At 48.5% G+C, this 24,261-nt stretch overlaps 1 protein-coding gene across 2 annotated transcripts in view; it reads left to right on the forward strand.

Annotated features, from left to right (window-relative positions):
- Wls (Wnt ligand secretion mediator) overlaps window positions 1-24,261 on the forward strand; it is an 85,340-nt gene that overhangs the window by 24,793 nt on the left and 36,286 nt on the right. For both annotated transcript variants that reach the window (XM_003478822.5, XM_063258585.1), the window contains exon 2: window positions 10,342-10,614. In XM_003478822.5, the coding sequence (XP_003478870.1) occupies window positions 10,342-10,614 (273 nt within the window). The remainder of the gene's footprint in view (window positions 1-10,341; window positions 10,615-24,261) is intronic.

Here is a 24,261-nt window from a genome sequence, read left to right on the forward strand (position 1 = left end):
ATGTCCACTTTACAAGCTTTAATTTTGTGACTTGAACAATTATTTCTAAGATGACAATATGTAATCCATTAACTAGTAATTTCCTACTGTTCATTTTTTTTCTGCAAATCTGTATAACTTGTACCCTTTCTCTGCTTTTTTTTTCTTTTCTCCTTAAATAAAATTAAAAAAAAAAAAAAAGAAAAAAGAACTCAGGGCTTTCTTGCTGTGAGCTACATCCTCAGCCCCTTGTATTTTTTGAGACAGGGTCTTGCTACATTGCTAAGTTGCTTAGGGTGGACTTGAATTTAGGATCCTCCTGCCTCAGCATCCCAGAGTGCTGGGGTGACAGGACATCACTACACCCACTACCTGTAGACTGTATGTCGTAAATACGTCGGGTGTAAAGGATCTGCATGCCTCACTCTTCCTGCTAACTGCCACCAGGAGAGAGGATGCAGCCCGGCCTGTAGGAGCTCGGAACTGTGCAGGATTTAGAGCTGCACTTACGAAGAAAGTTCAGAAAAGCACAGCAAATGACATCAGTAGCCAAGGAATCGAGGTTCACTTAAGACAAACAGGAACCCAGAGGAAGCCTCAGGACCTGGCATGTTTGAGGTGTTTAATAAACTGGACAGAGGATTTGGCTTTGGAGCTGGAGCCTGGACTGATGAAGTGCTGGAACATGTCACCCTGGCGTAGGGATTCTGCCTGACTTTGCCATTTCAGTGTCCGTAAGGAACGCGTCCTAAGACTGTGCATATTAAAGCAGCAGGTGAACTGCACATGAAGCTCTGCGTCGGTTCTAGGGACTCCTCCGTTCTGAGGGCCGGTCCTCTGCGAGTGGCCCGGGGGGACCTCACTGCCTTGGCATCTGTGGACATCGGTACAGGTGGTCACTGCCGGGCCTGGCTGGCCTGCAGCTCCGGCTTACTCGGTGCACAGCGAATCTTGAACTCTGTCCTCCTGTCTTGGCCTCCCGGAGCATAGGGTGCCCCCTTTCTTTTGACCTCTAAATGACTTTTCTTTGTGTGCAGTGGAGGACATTGGGACAAGTACATGTTGGTCCTCCCAATCTGGGAGGCTGGAACATGTGCCTATGGCTGTCTGTATGCAGCCCCCCTCTGAAACTGGCCTAAAATGGGGGGCATCAGTAACATGCTGTGCACAGCTATTTTCTGGGCCCAGAGCTCCTTTCTGTTAGCATGCCCCTGCGTGGAGAGGAGCCTCAGATGTCCTGGAGGCTGGGGAGGAACTTCTGCTCCACCCATCCAGGTTCCCCACTGCTGTCTGCACAGCAACTTTCTGGCTTTTCCCACGGACAGGCCCCATGGTGTGGTCATTGGCTCCCTGAGAGATCAACAGATGTTTCCGTGGGTTGCTAGGAGGTCAGCCTGCCTCTGCCTCCTCTCTCCATCTCTGACTGTGCCCACAAACTCTGTGACAGGGCTCGAGTGCAGCTCTGTGGTCCTGACATAGAACTTCCAGCAACCAGAGTGTGGGATGCGGCCTGCAAATGGAGCCACAACGACGACCCCAGGGCACACGGGAGGGAATCCACTGACCCCCATGGGTTTGGTGCCCCTGACCACACAAGCACCTCCCAGATCATGGACCTGCGCAGGGCCTCGCCTTGGGAATGCACGCAGTCTTCTTCCTCCATCCCCTGCTCTCAGCATTACCTATCAGGTCACTGGAGGAGCTATGAGGCCTGGTGTGATGGGGCGCACCTGTAGCCCCAACACTGGGAGGCTGAGGCAGAAGGATCGCAAGTGAGGGCTCAGCCTGGGCAACTTGGCAATTTAGTGAGACATTGTGTAAAAGTTTAAAAAGGGCTGGAGATGCAGCTCATGGGTTCAGTCCTCTGTGCTGCGGTAGAAGGAAGGAAAGGCAAGGGAAAGAGGGAGGGAGGGAGAGCTAGTCAGCTAACTAATGTAAGTCAGTACTTGAGAAGCGGAGTGTGAGTTGGGAGGAGCGCTGGCATGAAGTCCCAGGGGCCCTAGCTCTGCCCGTTACTCGTGAGACAAAACCCAACAGTCTCCCTAGTGTGCGGTGCAGATGATCAGGGTCACTTGTTTACCAGGAGGGTTCCCTGTGCACATCTCCATCTCCGTTAACAGTGAAGATGCTGATAAAGCCAGAGGGTTCATCGCTGGTAAATAACAGTGCCTGATAACAGGATAAGCAGGGAAGGCTGGGGCTTTTACACCCGATCAAAGCAGCTGTTTCTCCTAGAAGATTTAATTTGGGGGTTTCCCAATCCTAAAATCCAATACAAAAATGTACCTGAGGTTTGAACACCCCAGAAGCACAGCTGGCTGGCTGTCTCTGTCACCCCCTGCACACAGTGGCCTGGAGCAGCAGTCCTGAGAGGCTGCAAGGCTCCCACACTGCCGGCCCCAGGTGTGGTGTAGGAGCTCAGGGCCCAGCAGGCAGTTAGGAGCCCAGAGTCTACTTTCTAAAGGTGGTGCTGCCTCCAGCCTGTCATCTGTCCCCTGTTGGCGGGGAGGCAGCAGATTCTGCCGTGCTGGCCCAAATCTACACTGTAGCCTGGCTGGCTGGTTCTGCCAGGTAGGGCCAGGCCGAGGCAGTGGTATACACAGAGGGCCCCTTTGGGTTTTCCACAGAGGCCTGTTTGTGTTCTCTTCCCATGTGTTTCATTTTTGCAGTTCTGATAAGACCTAGAGCGATGGAGAAGCGGTCACTGCAGACATTTCCAGGGATCCCTTGAGCTCTGACACACGGCCTTGCTTAGCGTCTGCAGCTGCAGGTTTCCTGTGCCAGACCTTGGGAGGGACCTGAGATGAGCTTTTTACTTTTATTTTTTCAAAAAGAGAAGCAGAGCTGACACTAATTGAGTCTAAAACGATTTCACATTTACCCCAGACTCAAATCCGGTAGATGTGTTTGGCTTTGCATTCCAGAGCACCCGAATTCCCTCCTCTGGACCCCAGAGCTCCTGCATTCCACAGGGCGCGGCCAGGCCCCAACCAAAGCCGAGGGGGTGCTGCCCACCACTGGTGGGCCGATTCTGAAAAGCCCAGAGCGGGTCTTCTACACCCTGAGACAGAGGCAAGAGGAAACTGTTTAACATCCTCACCTGTGGTATAAACATAAACAATTTTAAAGTATTTTGTTGAGTCAGAATAAATTACACATACGTTTGCTACCATGTCTGAAACATTGCTGTCAAAATGTCTGTCATTTATTCACATGTTTATGTTATAGGGAACTATTTTAAAAATAGCTTCTCGACCTTGCATTCCGTTCTGCACGGGGTGTGCCTGCCCGCGTGTGGGTTTGGGCAGTGTGGTCTGGTGTACAGGAGTGCACTGCTGTTTTGAAATGGCTTGGCTTTCCTGGAATAGACGTCAGCATGATTACCTACTCACTGAATCACGCATTTTGCTTATGGCATCCCACCTCACGCACTGTAATAGAGCTCCAGTAATTCCAGAAATCCCTCCTCCAGGTTAGGCTGACAGACATCTCAGTTCTCTAGGAACTGAGACTGAACTGTGAATTAATGCTTTATGTAGTGATCTGGTAAGGTTTAACCGGTGCGGTTGACACACAGGAGAATTTCGCCGTAAAGAAGGCAGTGGAGGAGGCAGGACCGTGACCATTATTAACCCCAGAGCAATTTCAGGCAAGGAATTAACAGACTGTGCCAGATAATTCCCAAGTACTAAGTAGTTTAACACAAGTATGTGCACTGTCTTTGAGATTTAGTTTGAAATGTTTGAAAGCATTGTGAGACTCAGATATGCAGCTCTGAGGGAAGAGGGGATCTTTCAGGACTGGCATGGGTGGGCAGCCCACAAGATGGACTCCAGCAAGCTTTAGTGTCTAAAGCTTCGCCACTCAACCAGCAAATGTGACCTGGCCCCTTAAACCGTGCTTAAACTTCTATTCTGTACACTCCTTTTAACCAGGATTAAGGCTTTTGAGCTGGAGAAAGGGAAAAGGAACGTCTGAGAGGACCCAGTGGAACAGGTTTGAAAGCTGATTTCTAAATATAGCTGAAGATTCCGCTATGTGGAGAGGGGCATTTGGGTAAAACCGTAGCTGTGTAGGTAACTAAAAGCTTTCATGTGCAGCTCTGTCTTCTGTGCTCCTTTCTACCCCCTCGTACCTTCTCCTCCAGGATGCCCATCCAAACATGCTGAGCAACCTCTGGAATTATCCAAAGATCTAAATAACAGTGCTTCTTATTAAAGCAAGACAGGTATTTGGATGGACAGGGTTTTAGAACCATTTCAGATATATACTGGTTATTTATGGTTGTTGTTAACTTCTTATAAACATCGTTTATAGCCAGACAATGAAAATCTTCTGTACCTTCTAAGTGAAATCGATACTGGATAGCTTTGTAGTTCAGGTGATAATTCTGGAAGCTTACACTATTCTGTACTAAAAAAAATTGCAGATAAGGACTACGTAATGCTTTTGCCCCTCAGGAATTCTTTAAATCAGCCCCAGTTGTGATTTCTTTAGTTCAGAGTGGAGTCAGATGTATCACTGCCTTGAAGCTTGAACCATGGGTGGTGTCTGCATGACTGTCCCATTGGGTGGATTTTTGTTAATTTCATTGGTAAAAAGACTGATGTAACAAGAACCATTTTTTTCCCATACATCTGCGGCGATAGCCATCTGGTGTTTAATAAAGTCTAATACCTCTGCCCCCCCCCGAATTTTTTGTACAACAAAGCAGAATATAAATGAAATTATAAAATATAAATAATAAATCAAACATGCATATTTTTATAGGTGCAGATATAGTGGTAGATTTTTAAGGAGACTAAATTCAAGATTAAATCAACCTCCCTCTCAGGTCAGTAGAAGAGAAAGATCTGGTAGCGATTTTCATATTTGAAAAATATGAAAATTTTCAAATATTTTCATATTTGAAAAATAAACATTGTGTGTTATTGTTTTGCAGCCCTTTTTCTTGGCCAGATGCTACTGCATGAATAAAATTCTCTAAGAAATTTCTCAGTCCCTTGACCTTTCCAGACTCATGACTTTACCTGTCGCAGGATTCTGTGCATTGATGCCCGTAACAGGACTCACCCTGGCCAACCCACCTGCCCTCTGCATTCCTTGCCCGTGTAGTCCAAAGCGGACTCACCTTCAAATCTCATCTCCTTTGTGAGGCAGGCATTCTTCCTCTAATTTAGGGGAAGGCTGTTATTACGATGGCTGAGACTTCAAAGGCACCTCGGGGCCTGGCTGCAGGGACAGAGGTAGCACAAACCCCTCTTCTTCCCTGCTCCCAGCAGCCTGCAGCTGTTCAGCTCTCAGATACAGACATCTGCAGAAAACGGGGTTCCTGTGCAGACCCTTCTCTCCATGTCCCCTCCGCCCCTCACCTGGCACTTGCTGTCCTCCCAGGCCGAGCCCTGCAAGCCGTCACCTTAGGTCTTCCAGTAACGGAAGCACCGTGCAAGCCCCGGAGCCGGGTCCAGTCAGTCAGGAGCGCCCTACCCTCACCCCAGCTTCCCACACCAGACTCTGCGGGCCTGGGGCACTCCTAGGTCCCTGCCCTGAGTTAGCACAGAGCCCAGAAAACTGCACCACTCCAGGCAGCTGCTGCTAAAGGACCCTTTGCTGCTTGCAGGAAAGCAAAGAAAGTGCGTGTGGGCCCGAGTGGCGAGCCGGGGTCCCATCAGCTGCTGTTTTAGCTTTAGTTTAAGTTTTCTAGGAGGCCACTGAGTCTTGTGTCTCTCTCTGCCCAGCTTTTTAATCACAGGTTCTGAAGGGAGTCTGGGCTCACAGCTTGGTGTTGACTCAGCCTTGAGCAGGGGCGATGGTGGCAGCAGGCTGGCTGGTGATGTCGGTGCTGGGGCTGAGCTAGCAGGAAGCCACAGCCAGGCATGTTCCTTCTGTGAAGGGCGGGTTAGTCATTGTTCACTGACGTCCGTCCGTGTCATCACCTTGCGGTGGCGACTGAACAGTCTGTCTCATTCTAGGGTATCCATTTCTCCCACATCCTAAATAGCAGACTGTTGGCCTTTCTCCGTAATGTTTGGGCGAATGTAACAGTCACCTCTGTTATTACTGATTTTCCTGTAGATTTTACTATAAATAACTTCAGGATTCCAGGATTTGTCCATTGTGCACAATTAAGGTCCCTCAGCTGCATCCCAGCTGTAACAGTTTAGTAGGTGCTCAAGACAGTAAAGGTGTGAGGTGTGTGAGGGACCCCTGGGTTTTCAAAGAGGCATCAAGTGGGGTTGTGAATTTCTCAGCAACCTTGAGTTTCACTTTTCTTCACCTCACTTTAAAGGCAGTGAAGTGTCACATTCTCCCATTTCCATACTGGCACTGAGACGTGGTGGCCAAAAATACCGCACTGAAATACAGAGAGAGAAAGGCTAAAACGGCCTACATTCGACCTCAAGTGAGGCTGAGCCATCACTGCGGCTCTGCTCCTGGTTCTCTGGCCTGTGTGTGTATTTTCAGGGATGTGTTTGCCAGCCGCCATGGAAGGTAACCGATGGGACAAGCTCATCTGAGACCAGACTGCTCTGTTAATTTGCACCAATGGTGGCAGTGGCTTTTGGACGTCTTGTTTTCCGCTAAACCACTGGCCAGTGATGGGCAGAAGAGACTATTATAATGTGTGGCGGGCCAGCTGGTGATATTGCATTACTACCCTGTAGTACTGAGGCGAGGTTATTTTTAGCTTTCACCTGAGCAAACAGGGCTGGGTTTGTTGACCCCTTCTTAAATACACAAGCTCTGCTCCTTCCCGGAGCCACTTGGTTAGTGACTGAGGAAGGCCGCCCTCGCCAGGCCTGTCTGGGAGTTGATTGAATCTTGATCATTTCAACTTCCTCCATGCATCCTGCTCTTCTCTTTTATAATAAAGTCACTTTAAAAAACTTAAAGAGAAATGAAATCAAATCTCTCTTGATTCCAGACTCCTTTTTATGGTGCACATTTGGGCGACAGCTAATGAATGAAGAACCTTCCATGCCAGGTTAGCGGCTGTGAGCTATAAACTTTACTTCTCTGCTCCGTTTGCCTTCTCCTTAAACAACCCGCTGAGAATTGACTTCCAGCTACAGCGGGAAGCGGGGTTATAAAACTTTATTGGGTGCACATTAACTGTCTGTGTTTGAGTATTGGGATTGTCAGTTTGCTTTCTCAAACAATATAGGCATTTTGTTTTTCCTTTTAAGCACTAGGAGGAAAATGTTGAGTCATCTGCAGGTGTTTAAGTCAGGCAAAAATGTTTTTTTAGCTAGAGAACTGACTTAGTCCACTGAAGAAATCATGTCACGATTATAAGAAAGCTTAAGATGCATGCCAGGCATCTCCCAAGTTCACCACCAGGATCTCCGTGAAAATGTTAGTATTCCTGGGATTTTCTTCTTTATGGACAAAACCCTAGGCCAAGTGAAGGTGGCGTGGCCTGCTGTCCCAGAGGACAACCGCCGTTCAGCATCTGGGCCATGGAGTGGGGCTTGGGAATCCAGCAGCGGGGCTCGGCTGCTTCCCGTTAATTTTCATTTTGGTCTGAGGAGTCAGAGACTTGTTTTTCAACTAGGAAAAAAGTTTTAAAGAAAAAAAAGGTTAAGTCTGTTTTGGGAGAAGTTTTAAAATGTAGTAACTGCTTTCCACCGCAAATAGTCAGCTTGCATGTGTTAGCCCAAAATAGAATTCATGACTTTGGTCTCCTTGTTTATTTCTGCAACCACATGAGAAGGGGTCCAGTGAAAAGTGCCACTTGGTCATTCTCCTGTCAGGGGCCATCCAGCTGAGTCAGGGTGACCAAAGCATGCTGGGTTCCTACGACTGATGGTAAGCCAGGTGGCTGATCTCACATGACTCAGGCATAAAAAGTCTGTGGTACACTTTTGAAGTTATTTTGTTTTTTTTGGTTTGGGGAGGTTCTTATTGTTGTTGTTTTGCTTTGTTTTGTTTTGTTTTATTTTGTTGGATAGCAGACTCTCTCTTTATAACTGGCCTTGAACCCACTATGTGGACCAAGCTGGCCTTTAACTCCTGGCCATCTCCTGCTCCAGCCTCCCGGGTGCTGGGTTGCAGACATGTGCCACCACACCCAACTTCACTTCTGCATTTTAAAGTGAAACTTCTCACAGTGATGCTTCAGCTGTGGCTTAGTGGTGCTGAATTTCCTTGGAAGTGCTGATTATCATTAGCCCAACTTTCTGCAAATGCAACATTTTACTACTCAAAATTTACCATTATGATAGATACTTGGAGATATGAAACTGTGGATCTGAGCACTGAAGTAGGGCAAAATGTTAACGAGACACACTTTGCCCCTACATGGTTGCCTCTTACTCTGTAGATTTCTTCTAGTTACTGTCTGATTTCCATTAAGGAAAGGAATTTCTGCTAAGAAAATGTCTAACATATCATGCAAGGAGTCACATGCATAAAATTCAACGTATGTAAGCCTCACATACAGTATACCATGATTTATTGTTTTCTTTCCATTATTAACTTGCAAAGAAAGTTTCATAGATACATTTTTAAATCCTGCCATGCTAACAGGACTCATATGAAAAAAACTGGGGGGCTGGGGATTTAGCTCAGCGGCATAAGCGCCTGCCTTGCAAGCAGCCAGTCGTGAGTTCGATCCCCGGTACCGATAAAAACGAAAAAGACCAAAAAAAAAAAAAAAAAAAAAAAAACTGGGAAAGTTTTTAAAGAAACCCAAAATGAAATTCTAGATGATAGAAAACCAAGCACTGTTTGGACAGGAAAACTAAATGCTGAGAGACAGTGCTGATTCCATCCACGTTCGTTTACAGATTAATGCCACCACGATAGAAGTTTCAGCAAAAACATATGTATTTGAAATCGACTGGTAGAGGGGACTAAGTCCATTAGGTATTGATATCAACCAGCAGTTCACAGAATTCTAGCCTGGACTGGGCCAGTCCAAGTCAATAACTTCACATCATACCTTAGGTCAAAGCCAATTCCAGATCAGTCAACTATTTAAATGTTTAAAAAGTAAATAGGAGTTGGTATAGATGGCTATTTATTTAATTTGGAGATTAAGCACAAAAGGTTTAACAAAAAAACGTAAAGGAAAGGAGGGATTTTAGAACTTCTCTGTATTAAAATGTGCCATAAACAGATTCAGATACCAGGTAGAAAAGTTGAGAATAATCACCAACAAAAAATTAGGGTTACACTTATTTAAAGGTCACTTTTACAAACTGATGAATAAATTTGGTATCTTACACTACTGACTTTTGCAATCACTAACTGAAAATTCTTAATTGTATGAGAACTAATTTACAGTAGCTAACACCAATCCTATAGCTTTGGGGAATTCAAGAGCTGTTATGAGTGCTTTTCCCATGTTACTTGTTTAATGTGTGCAGGGACTTGGAGGAATGGGTGCTGGTATTATTGTTGCCTGTTAAGAAATGGTGGCTTGAATACAAAGATGGGCTTAGTAATTCACCTGAAACTTTCCCAGCGTGGATTTGTGGCAGCACAGCTAGAAATAGGAGAGCCTGGACTTGGCACCAGCAAGGTCGTCCACAGAAGCCACCCTGCTTTAACAGGAGAATCAGAAGGCCTAGCTACAAAGCGATATATTTGATCCTATTTTGTAAAAACATGCTAATATTCGTACATGTGTCTTAATTTGTGGGTCAAATTATATATAATTGTATACCAGAACAGACAGTGTTTGGATATTTTTCCTCTAGTAGGATTTGGGGTAAATGTTGTTTGAAACTTAAGACATCTACATTTTGCAAATTTTATATTATAATGCAGCCAGGGACCATTCGATGGTCCCTAAGTAAAGGTTTAAATAGTACATATTTCCAATCAGATTCCTTGACCTGCACGGATCCTATTTCAGTACAGTTTGGGAGGATCAGTCAAGGTCGGAGTTCCCGTCTCCTGGCCTAAGGTCAAGTTAGCCAGCTCAGTGTTAGAGAATCTGAAAGCCAGGAGGCATCTTCGAAATGAGTTATCTTGTGTCTCAGATAGGAAGGCTGAAGCTAGCACCAAGTTAACCCAGTTGGGGGTTCAGATGCCTGTTCCAGGAAGCCCCAGTGCCCTGCTGCCAGGCAGGTAGGACCTGGGGCTATGGATCACTGAACCTCTGGGACATCAGTTGGGAGTGGAGAGATGACTGAACCAGGCTGTTTTCAGATGTGTGCTGGAAGCCGGGTATGGGATCGGGGATGCCTTTAAGGACCCTTTGGAAGTCACTGAAGGATGCTCACTGGTTCTAAGTGGCTTCCAGCTGCAGAAGGCAGTGCACAAACCAGGCAGGAGCCACACAGCGGAAGAAATTAACCAGGAGCAACCCCAAGACAGACACTTTGAAACAGAAAATGGTTTTCTTCTTTTCAGCTCCAGGGCCCACGACCGCGGTGTCTTACATGTCTGTGAAATGCGTGGATGTCCGCAAGAATCACCACAAGGCGAAGTGGCTGATGCCATGGGGACCCAACCACTGTGACAAGATCCGACACATTGAGGAAGCCATCCCCAGGGAAATCGAGGCCAATGACATCGTGTTCTCCGTGCACATCCCGCTCCCCAACATGGAGATGAGCCCCTGGTTCCAGTTCATGCTGTTCCTCCTGCAGCTGGACATCGCCTTCAAGCTCAACAACCAGATCCGTAAGTGCGAGCCCCTCACGGTCCCCTCATGGCAGGAAAGACAGGAGTGACCCTAGTAGGAGGCTTACTGTCTACCTGATGGCTTACTGTTTCACTGTTTCCTGAGCCCTTTCTGAGGACTTGACCTGTCTTAAACCCTGCAGTCTTCCCAGCAGTCCCTGGAAGTAAGGCTTAATACTGCTTCAGTGTGCAGATAAATCACAGGGCACCAAGATCGGAAGATCAGAGAGTGATGATCCCAGGCCCTAAGTCAGGATGATCTCAGTTCCAGGGTGCTCCTTCTGCTGCATAATTGAGAGCTTCGGGAGGCTCTTCTGTTCTTCAGTGCCTTTTTTCACCTGGCTTTGTGGGAGGTCCTGGCCTTGGAAGCAGATCTACATGGAAAGGAAAGCCAGCCAGCAGTTGTTTCCCCACCAGGCCAGGTTACTTTTCCAGCCTGTTCGATAGCCCTGCAGAACCTCAAGGCACGGGACTGTGCATAACTCATAGGGAGGAGCCAGGGGGCGGATTTCTCAGCAGAGGCCTGGGGTCACCAGGGCGTAGCACTGGGAATCTGAGGTCAAAACAGAATCGGGAATGTGCAGGCCAGAGGCAAGAGCGTGGAAGGCAGCCCTAAACATCCCTGTCCATAGACCATTGCACGCTTCCCACTTCCCATGTGGACGGTACATGACTGGGTCCTTTCCACTGCGCTCAGGACTGGGAGCAGTCTGGCTGGGTGCTCGGCCTCTTGTCCGGAATGAGCAGACTGAGCAGAGATGATCTTCAGAATATGAGGTTTCCTTTTCCCCATCTGAGCCACCGTGTCAAATGGCTTGGGTGCCCCATGACTGGACCCCATAGGCACAGGTGGCAAGGCCAACCTTCAGTGCTTCCAGTCGACGCAGTGTGGCATGGCGGATGTTGTGACCAAGGAACACCAAGAGGTGAAGGGCATGTAAGGAGAGGCCTCAGTGCAGGGGACAGGAAGCTGGGACTGACAGGAATGTTGACAGGAGAGGGCCATATCAGTCAGCTTTCTGTTGCTGTGACAAAATGCCTGACACCTACACAAAGGAGGAAAGTTTTGTTTTGGCTCCCAGCTTCCAGGCTTTCAGGCCAAGGGCTTTGGTTTCCACTGCTGTTGGCTGAGGTGATGTGAAAGCTCGTGGCTGAGTGCTCTGTATGGAACAATCAACTCATGGCAGCTGGGAAGCACAGCATGAGAGAGGGCAGAGAGCTAGAAGGGAGAGAATGAGGACAGGGCACAGTCCCAGGGTCACGCTTCGGGGACCCACTGCCTTCAGCTAGTCTGCATTGCCTCGCGGTAACGAGAAGGACCTTTGGGGGCACCTTGGAGCCCACTCGTGATGGGTAGGGAGAAGTAAACAGTGAGACACTTGAGGTGAGTGTTAAAGAGGAAAAGCCTGACAAATCATGGTGGTGACAGGACAGACAGGGATAGAGTTGAGAAGTCATCAGGAGGAGAGTTCTAGAAGGAAATGGCTGGTTCGAAGGCCCAGATTCCCACTGCAGCCTGTCGCAGTCAGGTGATGCTCCCCCCCCCCCCCGCCCATCGCCCTCCTGTGGACATACTAGTTTGTTTATTGATTACAAAACACATTGAGCCTTTGACTCCTTCAAACTGTACTGAACGCCAGGCATACTTTAAGCAAGTGGCACCGACGCACAAGGTTTCACAAGATATGTTTTTGCAAGGAGTAGGGAGGGAGACGCTTGGAACACGGACACTGCAGGCCACAAACGAGACTGTGCATAGCTCATGGGGAGGACCCAGGGGGAGCGGATTTCACAGCACAGCGGGCAGCCTGTGGGAAGCTGCTGGCCAGAAACCCCAGGCCATCAGGTCCACTGTACTGCCTTGGTTGGTAGCAAGGCTGTGGCCAGCCTGTGTTCTGACAGGTGCCACTCTAGGGCCCGGGTTCCAGGGCTCACTCACAGTCAGAAGCTGCCGGTCTGTGGGGTCCTCTTCAGAGGAGCCAGAGTCTTCCTGATTTTTGTCCAGATCCAGAGGTCGGGGAGCAGAACGCTTAGGAGAACAGGCTGGGAGCCCGGAGAAGTTCTGGGGTTGACACCTTGGCACTGTGCCTTAATGACCCTGCTGTCCAGAGCAAGTGTTGTCCTCTAGCCAGCGGTTCCTCATGGGCCAAATAGAGATCACAGTTCCTAGTTGGCAAAATCATTCCGAGGAGTAAATTAGAGAAACCTCTCAAGGCATAAGTAGTATTTTAAAATGAAAGAATAAAAATAGAGAAGTTGACATAATCATCCTTCCAGTCTTACCAGGGTCCTTTTTCCCATTCTTACTGCTACATCCAGTTATCGGGTTAAGTCTTCATAAAGGAAGCTGAGCTGGAATCTGCTGTTTCTTCATGCAAAACCCTTCGGCCACTGCAAGCCGGCCGGTCGCTCTACCGCTGAGCCCAAGCCCCAGCTCCACCCGGTGGATTATTTCCTAGGGTCCTCCTCCAGCTCGTGACCTCTGTGGGCAGATTATGCATCACGTTTGTGAAGCTGTGGATGGAAACATTTCTGGACCGCCTTGTTCTGCCAAAGAGAAAAAGAGCCTAAAGCAGTGAACGGACTGAGGTGCTTGCTTCCTGCTGTGAAGCAAAGATTTCACCTTTGAATAGCATTTCCATGACGAACAACCCCGACACCCAGTTCTGGTCGTAGCTGTTCACCAATGGCTTATATTTATGAAATTGTGGCTAAGGCACCTGAACCACCAGGAGGAACTTGAGCTACTTGCCTTCCCGCAGATTCAGCCTCTGTGTGTTTGATTGCGAACACTGAGCGAGGCTTTAATGAAAGAGTAACCAGAAGTCGGTGCCTGTGGACAGGTGCACAGGTACCGCACAGCCGTCTTGATGACGATACTTAGCACTCATGACCAGTCTAGAGTTTCCTGCTTCTGCCTTCAGCAGAACACTTTTACATTTTATCACCATCCTGGATGCCTTCCTGAAGCACATAAATGAGAGCTCAGAAAAGTGGCTGGATGCATGATAAACAAACCTTATTATGTGCAGGGGCTTCCTGCTTCCCAGATTCCGTGGTAACCGTGTGACTTGAAATGCAGAGAAAGGTGAGGATAAAATAAAATTTAAAACAACAGCAAAAGCTAAAGGGAACAAAATGAAAGCTAATCCTTGTCCAGACAGTGTATAAAATGCATTTCAGATTTGAAATAACAAAGGAGATTCATATTCAGCTCTGTAGTTAAAGCTGGGAGTGCTAACACAGACTGTCAGCGTTTGGACCTGTGTGTGCTGGGTGGCTAGGATTTGAGATCCTTAGCAAACCCTTAGGAAGCTAGAATATCATTCACCATGCTGTTAGAGCTGGTCATTGTTTCATTACTTCCAAAATGTAATCAGGTCAGTGCCTGTAGGAGGAAAATGGTACCATTACAGGAAATTTATGCTAATAAAATGGTTAGGGAGGGTGCATAGTATATTAATTATTGAGAAAGAAGGTGTCCATGCATATTATGCAACGGAAAGTAATTCACATTTTTTAAAAATGCATTTTTTTTTTTTTTTAATTTTTTTTTTTTTTTGTCTTTTTCTTTTTTATCGGTACCAGGGATCAAACTCAGGACTGCCTGCTTGCAAAGCAGGCACTTATGCCACTAAGCTAAATCCCCAGCCCCCTAAAATGCATTTTAAAAGAGCCCCTACTTCTCACTGTGGAAGCACAAAGCGCTGCTGGTATTTGAGATAGGGTCCCTATCCAGCCCGAGCTGGCCCAGACCACATCCTCCTGCCTCTGCCTCCAAAGAGCTGGGATCACAGGCACGCGCTCCCTCACCTGGCTGGTCGTCCTGTGTTTACACTGAGCAGCAGCTTGAAGCATGACATTGTGACCTTTGGCTTCTGAAGCCCTAGCGCCTCCTGGGTGACACCATCCTCACAAGTGCTGGCAGAGGGGGAGTGGCATCTCAGGATGGCTGTCCCTGGGTAAGACCAAGCCCTGCTCCCCAGCATTACCTGGGGTGACCTGACTTGAAGCAAAGCAAGGATTTTTAGGAGTCAGAGAGTCTCCCAGGCTGAACACAGACCACCTAGTAATATGGGGTGGATGAAAGTTGTACATGTGCTTTAAAAACTTTTCCTTTGTGGTAGAGCTTTCCACTGAGCTGCATGCCACGTCTTCTTTTACTTTCTGTTTTAAGACAGCATCTCAGGGGCTGCGGATTTAGCTCAGCGGCATAAGCACCTGCCTTGCAAGCAGGCAGTCGTTAGTTCAATCCCCGGTACCTATATAAAAGAAAAAAGACAGCATCTCAGTAAGTCACCAAGTTACCCAGCCTGGGCTCAAACTTGTGACCCTCTTGCCTCAGCCTCCCAGAGTCCTGGGACTACAGGCGTGCACCATCATGCCCAGCTGTGTCCTCCTCTTAGGTAAAGAAGGCAGCAAGTTTGGCCTTGAGCCCCCTGGGCTGTGTACTACATACAACCCAGTGTGACTTTTTCTTGCTAATTTCACTATTATTAATGACTCAATGTCTGTAAGCAGTGAGCGATTTTTTTCTCCCAAGCTGAAGGCATTTCTCGAGACAAGAGAATTTAGAGTAAAACTATTACTCAGTCAGATCTCAAGCGAGAGTCAAGCGTCCTGTGATCGTGTCTGTGATAAATTGTTGGGTGGACACTGAGAGAAGACACACATCATCTGTTGACTGTGTAAAGCAAACTCACATTCCAAACAGCAAGAGGAGAATTTGCAGAAGGAAGAAAGTTGGGAAATCCTGTGAACAGACTTCTGGCCCATCAGCAAGCGCTGTGGTCCTTCCTTCTGTGATCCAAGGCTTTGAGATGGTCCATAAAGACGTCTTCGGGACAGAGGATTCCAACCCATCAAAGGCCGAGGTGGCCTCTGCCGCCCGATTTTCGCAGCTGGCTTTCCAAGCTCCCCGGCTGCTGGAGATCCTCCTACCCCTCCCTTCCCCTATGGAGGCTTCCCTAGATGAGGGACACCTTGTCACTGTCTTTGTTCATACACATCATTTCTGATTGAGTAGCTTTGATTATCCAAATACAGACCTGGCTATGGTGTTTGTAACTTACACTTTAAATTTCTTCCTCTGCCACAGTTAGAATCAATGGAAGAAAAAAATAAAAACTTCTCAGTTCCCCTCTGCTCTCTACTTCTCGTGTCCCCCAAAAAGGGTTAGCTTAAAATGCTCCAAATACACACCAAAAGATCTCAGAGACTTAGTGGAGCAGGGTTTGCCGGGCCGGGCAGGAGGCAGGGAGGCTGCGTCTCTCCAGAGACCAGAGCACCTCCCCCACAGCCAGGTGAGCACCTGGAATTCCCTGTCCTGATTGGGGACAGAAAGGAGCAGCTGCTGTTGCATCACGAAGGCTAGCGAAGATTAGGACATGGTGTCCATCCTCTCTCTTTCACGGATTACCTTCAGGTGCCTTTGTACAGCTCCTGCTTTGGAATTCGCTGCCGTGGACATGTTTAGGTTGGCAGGTGCCGACAGCCTTCGGCTCTGTTTCATGTGAATGTGATTGTTTTCTAGGCATAGTACTTGGCGAGCATCGTGGTAAAGCTACCAGCTTGTGTGTTAGCATCACTTTGAGGCTCTGTGTGGCTCTGTGGTACTGTATTGTGCATTTACAAATGAAAAAATTCAACCCAGAAGTGAGGCGTGCTGGTGTATGCCTGTAATCTCAGCACTGTAAGGCTGAAACAGGAGGATTTCCATGACTTTCAAGGCTAGCCCAGGCTACACAGTCAGTTTAAGTTTAGCCTGAATTACATATCGAGAGTCTGTCTCAAAAAGAATTAAAAAAAAAAATTCAACTCAGAGCAAGCCTTTTCCAAAGCTATTCCAAGGTGTTTTATTACAGATTGAGAATGTTTTCAAAATTTGAAACCCCAAAATACTCCAAAATCCAAAGCTTTCTGAGTGCCAGCACAGTGCTACACATAGAAAAACACACTCCTGACCACATCTACAGATCACCTTCAACACACGGGGCCCTGAGCTCGGGCATAAAATCAGCCCAAGACCGTGCAGAAGGTGCCTGTGAGATCCAGATCAATCTCAACTGTTAGACATGGATCCCATTGCCAAGAAAGCTCGCTGCGAGTGTGCAGCTGCGTGTGTGCCAGAGTCTGAGAAGAAACTGAAATTTGACACACACTCCGGCCCCAAGCATTTGGACGAGGCGTATGCAGCCTGTAAGGTTTACAGCTGCTTTGTCTCATGGTTACACTGTCCGGTAGCTGTTACACTGTCCGGTAGCTGTCCACTAGCGTACTGGTCAACTCTACACTGGGAAGTAGATGGCATTAGGTGGACCCCAGTCTCAACGATACACCAGTCTATGGTGGTGAGTGATTAGTAGAAATGATCGCTGAGCACCCAGCTTCTCCCAGCAGCCCCTGAGCAGGAGCAGGAACACTGAGTGATACCTTCAGCCTGCAGCCTGTGGAAGGAAGCACTAGGTGGGCCCCGAGTCCACATAAAGTGATGATCATGTTTTTCACTTGCATTTTGGAGTAAGAGGTTTCGTAGCTTTTGTCACGCTTGCAAGTGAACCTCCAACCGGTTAAAGGAATAATCTAACTTACCAGATGGACAGAACTTAAGCTCGGCTGTGCCTGCCTCTGACCCACCATGGCTGAGCTCCTGGGTGTACATGGGAGGTACTGGCAGCCAGGGACACGAACGTCCCCACATGGGACCATGCACAGTGACACTTGTGGGCAGCAGCTTCACTGGTCTTTCAAAAAACCTGCATTTCAGGGGCCAAGGTTAGAGCTCAGTGGCCTAAGTGCCTGCCTGGCAAGCTCAAGGTCCTGAGTTTGATTCCCAGTACTGGAAAAAACAAGTGAACAAAAAGTACTGGGGCTGGGGATTTGGCTCAGTGATACAGCATCTGCCTTGCAAGCCTGAGGTCCTGAGTTCAATTCCCAATACCTCCCCCAAAAATAATTAATAAAAATAAATACATACACAAAAAGCTGTGTTTCCAGGTTGGAAACTCTCTTGATCTTACTTCAGGAAGCGTGGCCCCATCTAGAATCTAGATGAGGTAGAATCTAGACGAGGTCGGAGGTGGGTCCTGATTATAGTACCACAGATGCAGGTCATCCTGCTGTCTCTTTTCCTGCAGGGTTTAGAATATAAATGGGGAGATTCTCTCTGCATCCATAGCAAGTCTGTCCTGGTTACTGAAACAGAAGCCCTGTGCCAGCCTTGGGCAGCGTGAACCCAGGGGCAGCCAACAGCTGCAGGTGCAGAGGGTTACAAGCTGTGTTTGGTTCTCCGCCTCCTCTTCCCACGTATTCCTGACAGCATTTAAATGCAGCTGGTCATGTTGACAATGTGAGCTTCTGGGATAGAAAATCACACCTTTATTCTGTCTAGTCTATGGGTGGGGAGAGAGAGAAGGAAGATTATTTTCTGGATTACTGTTTTCAAAGCAAAAGAAGCTTACAGAAACCCTCTGTTGTTGAGCGATGCAGAATTTACCTTGCAGAAGTGACGGACCTCAGCATGGGGAGAAACCCTTTCCCTATGTGATGCGGGCTTGGGGTCCAAGCATGGGTGCTGGAGTTGCTTCCAGCTTCTCCTGCACTTTGGTAAAAGACTGTAGATATTCAGACTCACGATTTTTTCTTTAATTTCTGTTTTATGAGTGCACCGTGTCTGTAGTATATTACGGCTGACCCTCATCGCGGGGAGCTTAGTACACGCACACAACACATTTAATTCTTTTTACGTCCCTTTTCCCTGCCTTCGCTCCCACCTCCCTTTATTTCCCGGTCCCTTTCCTATTTGCAAAACATCAAATTTAGGAGCTTCGAAAGATGTCATCGATGAAACAGGTTTGCATCATTGACGTTGTCTGGCAATGCGGAAGCACCAGTCAGAAATGGTGGCCCGAGCTGACCACGGTGGTAGCTTGCATTGCATGGTGCATTCTTTACCAATCCTTTTGCACCAAGGACACTGGGGATTGACTCTGTTGCTGTTCACTGGCAGGGCGTTCACGTCCCTTCCTCGTATCCTCTCGGGGTGCCCACCACGCCCCTGAGCGATGTCTGTAGCCATGGCCGAGCTGCTCAGGCTGGACCCTGGACCCTGGACCCAGAGGAATCAGCTGCACCCTTGCCTGTGAGCAACTGAGGTTCCGTAAACCTAGTGCTAGCTGCACTGGCACTAAGACTGGACAGTCCTGCAGGCCACCACCATTGCCCACACGCAATGGGCCAGCAGAGCAGGGAGGCGGATGAAAGGGGAGCACAGAGAAGATGGACCGAGGGGACTGACGGTGCTAAGCCAGCAGAGGCGACTTCCCTTCTGGTTACCGCTCCCCCAGGCTTCCCAGCCCTGCCTGCCCCAGGTGTCCTGAGACCTTCCAGATCATTTCTGCTCAAGCTAGAGTGGGCGGAACCCTGTGACTTGATCTCTGATTTTGACTTGGCTTTTATTTCTTCTGATCATCTTAACAATTCTCTGGCAGAAAGAGGAAGCTGAAAGTGAGAGGGAAACGATTTATCCAGTGCCTCCGAGCTGGGAATTGACGGGTTATGTGTGTGTGTGTCCTTAGAGCTCCAGAGCCTTGGTCCCCCCCTTCATCTATTGCTAGCTTTCGGCTCTCAATGGAAAGTGACACTCAGTGACCTCTGAGGTCCCATCTGTACCTCTGCGATGCCCAGACTGGACTTCTTAATACCCTTCTGATTTATAAAACTCTCATGAGCATCTCTTCCTTCAGCTTTGTACACAGCTGACTTTAGAGACCCTCATCTATGAAGTATAGAAGATGACGCCCCGAGGAAGAGACCCTTCATTATTGCATGAGCTTGGTGTTGACATGACTTTCCTTGCACACTTTTTGGTGCCATGTTACCTTGTGTTCATATCTAGTCCTTGGGTAGACAGACAGAGTTGGTGCCCTGGGAGTATATTTTTAATCTGACATTAAAAAATGTGTCATAGACACCAACACAGGAAGCAGGTTTGAGGTGAGTCATGTGTAATAACCGGAGTTTCCATGATGGATTGGTAGATCTTTAATTTACCTCCGAAGGGCACCACCCGATTTTGTTCCTCATGTAGTATTCACTGGGCTTCTGAGTGAAGCATTTCACTAGGGATTGGGAAAGAAACGTAAATTCTTATCCCTGAGAATATCATTCTACCACGGCCTCTGTTCTAGTTTCATCTGTCCTGCAGACCAAATTCTTGGAGCGCCAGGACTGGGTATTGTCCCGCATTTATGCCCTTCACTTAACCCTGTCCTCCGCACAGTAAATACCCCAGGGTCACTCAAGGTACAGTCAGTTAGGAGCCCACAGCCTAGTTCACAGTGAAAACAACAAAACATTTAAATGACACCAATGACTCAGGGCGATAGTGCTCTAGAAATACAGGAGGGGAAGCAGTTGGCTCCTTGAAAAGGAAATTTTCAGGTTAGCTTTGGAAAGATAGAGTTACAGCAGAAACGGCCGGAATTCCCGATTCTGTGTGAAGGCACGAAGCAGCCTCGGGCAGCCTTATTTTTGTGGAGTAACTTAGGATGGTCTTTGAACAGCATTTGGGCTGACGCTTAAACAATGGTACCTTTGGCAAGTGAGCCAATAAAGCTTTCCTGGGCTTCCTGTTCCCCATCTATAATACAGAGATAACAGCCCGCTCCCTCTCTGTGGTCACTGTGAAAATTACAGTGGAGCAGGACCTGGGTAGCTTTGACTGGGAGGTGCTTTGGGGCGCCAGGTCTTGGATGGGGTGGAGGAAGATGCAGAGACACAGCAGGGGAGCCCAGAGACACAGCAGGCGGGAAGAGGGCAGAACCAGGCCTGGGTGGGTGCAGGCCACTGCCTGCCTCACTTTGGTCACTGGTTCTGCATTTCGGGGCCAGGTCTTTAATCCTAGGAGGAAAAGTTGGCCTCATTCTGCGCTTAGTATCAGTTCTTACACCAGAGCCCTGAAGCTCAGCCACAGAACTCAGAGATTGGTAAATCCCAGGTGGCAACCCCCAAAGGGTTGGTGCCAAGGGTTCCAAAGTGCATGTGGATCATCAATTAAGCAATTGGCGAATACCCCAAAAATACCCCATCCTCCAAGAAATAAGCCCTCGGGGCTTGATTTTGTTATGTGTGACTTCAAACAGATGAAGCTGTGAGTTCAGATGGGTGAAACAGAGTAAGTGGGGAGTGTGTGGGAGGCGCCCTCTTAGAGGGGCAGAGGGGAACAGGACCAGAAGGACCAGATGAAAAGGAAGCAAAGCCATTGAGGCTGAGGAAGCAACCCCTCCCTCCCTCCTTCCCTCCCTCCCTCCCTCCCTCTCTCTTTTCCTCCTCCCTCCCTCTCTTCCCCCAGCTTCCTAGGCTCTGAGCTGCCTCCCCAGCCCTAAGCCTCATTTTTTCTTTACCGAGCTTGGTGAAGCCTGTTCCAGGGAACAGGTTTTACAGCTCTGCAAACTGAAATTATGGAAGTCTTCTGATTTGCAGGTTAAAAAGTCAAATCTGAGACTCATCTTTTTCCATAAAAATGTTTTCCATAAAAATCAAACATTAACTGTGACAGGACAGAGAGCCCAGGCATTAGGCTTCAGAAAAATGTCCAGATTAGAGAGAAAAAGATAAATTCCCAGACACAAACAGGCCCCGATAACCCAGCTAAGAAATGGGGAGTTTGATGCTTGCAAAGAGGAATTGAAAAGTCACATGCATGGGGCTGAAGTGAACGTGGAATTGGGAATTCGAGCCTCATCACGCAGGTCCTTTAAATTATCGCTCTCTTCTTCTGCCTGCCTGCACTCGCCCTTGGTGGTGGTCGGTCTGATGAGGACAGAGGGTTTGTGACAGCTTTGTGGTGGGGAAGGCACAGAGCCGGCTTCCTCCAGCTGGGAGGCAGGTACCACCGCCCTGAAGCTTTCTCACTTTACAGCAGCAGACAGCCAGCCTCTGCCGCCACCACCAGCTGAGTGGCTGTCGGAATGCAGGGCTGCCGGTAATTGTGGGTTGCAGTCACAGAGGAGATAGATAAGAGGAGCGCCAGGCTGGTTTTTCCACAATTAAATGCTGCCTCTCTGTTGGCTGGCAGCCCGGGGGTCAGGAGTCACCAGCCCTATTATTTTCCTCCAGCCCCAGACCTCTCCTTGCCCTCCCTGTGTCTGCTCCTGTGGTCTTTTTGAATTCACCAGCTCTTAAAAATCTTGCATTCGTCAAACTCAAGTTTTTAAAAAGCAATTTATTCCTCCTGGCGCATGTCCGCAGCGCATAATGAGCGCATTCCTGGGAGGAGCTGGTCCTTGGGCAGAAGGGGCTGAATTCCTCTCCTCCCTGGCCTCCTTCCCCCTCGCGGTCCCTGCCCCTTTGCAAGAGCTGTCTCCTATTTCCTGTGATCCATCTTGCATTTTGCTCTTTAATTTATTTATTTTGCTTGCCTTCACAGGTGGCCCAAGGGCAGGCATAGTGGTCTTTTGCACTGGGGAGTGGTTTAGATCCCTACATTTGTGAAGTTGTGGGGTGTGGAGGATCCCTGGGAACCAGGTGACCCAACTTCTACTTCAAGTGAGAGGTGCAAAATCCGTAGGCTACCTCTTCAGGCCGAGGGTGAGGACCCCAAACTCCTGACCTGGTGACCCAAAGAAATTGCGCTGGCCCTGTGGCACACACAGCCCTGGGTCCATCTGTGCCTCACTTTCCTCTCTCTCAGCTGGCAATGGGTATTGTTATCTGTCTGACAGTTACTGGGTGAAAACATCCTCACATTGCAGACATCAGAGATGAGTGCTCTTAGAAGCCACTGTTTACAAGTTCTGTTACCTTTATTTAAAAAAAAAAAAAAGCCCTCACTGATAGAATTGGATTCCCGGTCAGGGAACCATATGATAGAATTCTGGAGTGGCTGAAAAGATAAGAAGTATGAAATATAAATGACCTTTATTTTAAGAATTCGGAGAGAAACCCCCTGACCCTCTGGGGTCTGGCATTATCTTGGGGCTGGCATTCTATCCATCGGACTGTGGAGTGGGGGCATACATGTAGCTTAGGTTTGGGGTGGTACCTAAGAGGCATTAGTGATGCACAGGTAGCCCATTGGTATTCATTTCGCGCCACAGGTAAATTCCTAGGGGTGGGGGAGATAGAGCCCTTGGTTCCACCTTTCAGCCTCTTCCCAGCTACAGTGTCTGGCCTAGGGTAAGATTCTTTCACTCACATTTCTGAGATCCACGCAGCAGGAGGAGAGGCGCCGCCCTTGCTGAGGGGCACAAGGGACCTGGCTGGTGGGGCTGGGCCAGGAATGAAGCTAGTTCCACCCACAGGAAATGTCCCAACTCTCTCCTGCCTCCTTCAACATGAGTGAGTTGGTGTGGATAAGCACAGTGAGAGGCTGGGGGCCGAGAGAGGCGGAGGGCTTGAGGACAGCAGACCCACAGCTTCTGCAGTGACTGGAGCATGAGGGACCTGGCTTGGGGCTGCAGGACGAGCCCCTGGGTGGACAAGGTGACAGATGCCATGCAGGGCAAGAGCCCCGAGAATCAGACCCAGAGCCGCCGATGGAACCAGCAGATAAAACGATTGCAAAGGAAAGACGAAGACAGTTGGCTAAACTAAGGCAGGAGAGTCTCAAGTTTGGGCCCAGCCTGGACAATTTAGAAACAAAATAAAAAACAAAAAGAGCTGGGAACAGAGCTCAGCGCCAAGGCCCTGGTTTCAGTCCCTACCTGTAGACCCTTCTTCTCCCTGATGATGACTTTGTGAATCCGGCCACCTCTTGGGCATCAGGACACTGTGCCAGGGCCACCAGAGCCGAATGGCATGGAATGCGGGGCCTGAAGGGTCACAGGCCTTATCTGCAAGTGGAACCCAGATCTCCTGGGCTGGCCCGGCTCCAGCAACAACATAGCTGCCAAAACAGCTCAGTCACGGGGCGATGGAGCTGGTGTGGCCCTGGAATGAGGGTGCAGGAGGGGACATTTATTTAGCTGGCCCTGAGAGCCAGGCCCTGCCTCCCACCCACACCTTTCCCCAGTTTCTTTTGAAGCCCAAATTTATCCCTTCCCAGAGCAAAGCCCACTGCAGAGGAAGTGAAATCATTTCCTGCCGAGGGCAGGCAGATCTTACTGGTCTGATCACCACGGTGCTGATTTCCTGGGTTGAGGACTTCATGCCCCAGGCCAGGCAGTGTGCAATTTGGATAAGGTGAAAGTGGAAGAGAGCAGTTCGAGTCCTCTTACCTTGAAAAATAGGGTGACTCTTCCGGGCCTTGGGTGTCTAGGTGATGAGTGAGGGGTGACCAAAATATGTGGTAAATGTTTAAATTTAAAAACTATTGATTACAGTAAAAAGCACCTTGCTGGGCATCACCCCAAGATCCTCCCCTGGCTTTGAACACCCTCATTCCATCATTCCTGCCATTTTCTGAGCCGCTGTAGAGTCCTCTTTCCTGAGGGTCTTTACAAAACGTGATTGATCAAAGATACAATGAATGCCACTAAGGAGCGCCATCCAGCTGAAAAGGAGCTTATAAAAACATTACGTTGTGGCCTCAGCCTCATTATTCACCGACTCTGACCCACTCGACTTCCAACTCCTCCCCAAAGTCAGAATGACCCCAGAGGGAAACATTCTGAATGGATTCAGGACACCAAGGCATCGAGGACAGTG

The sequence above is a fragment of the Cavia porcellus genome, unplaced genomic scaffold (genome assembly GCF_034190915.1).
Source record: "Cavia porcellus strain 051 isolate PalLab524CR breed Dunkin Hartley unplaced genomic scaffold, mCavPor4.1 scaffold_1, whole genome shotgun sequence".
Lineage (NCBI taxonomy): Eukaryota > Metazoa > Chordata > Mammalia > Rodentia > Caviidae > Cavia > Cavia porcellus.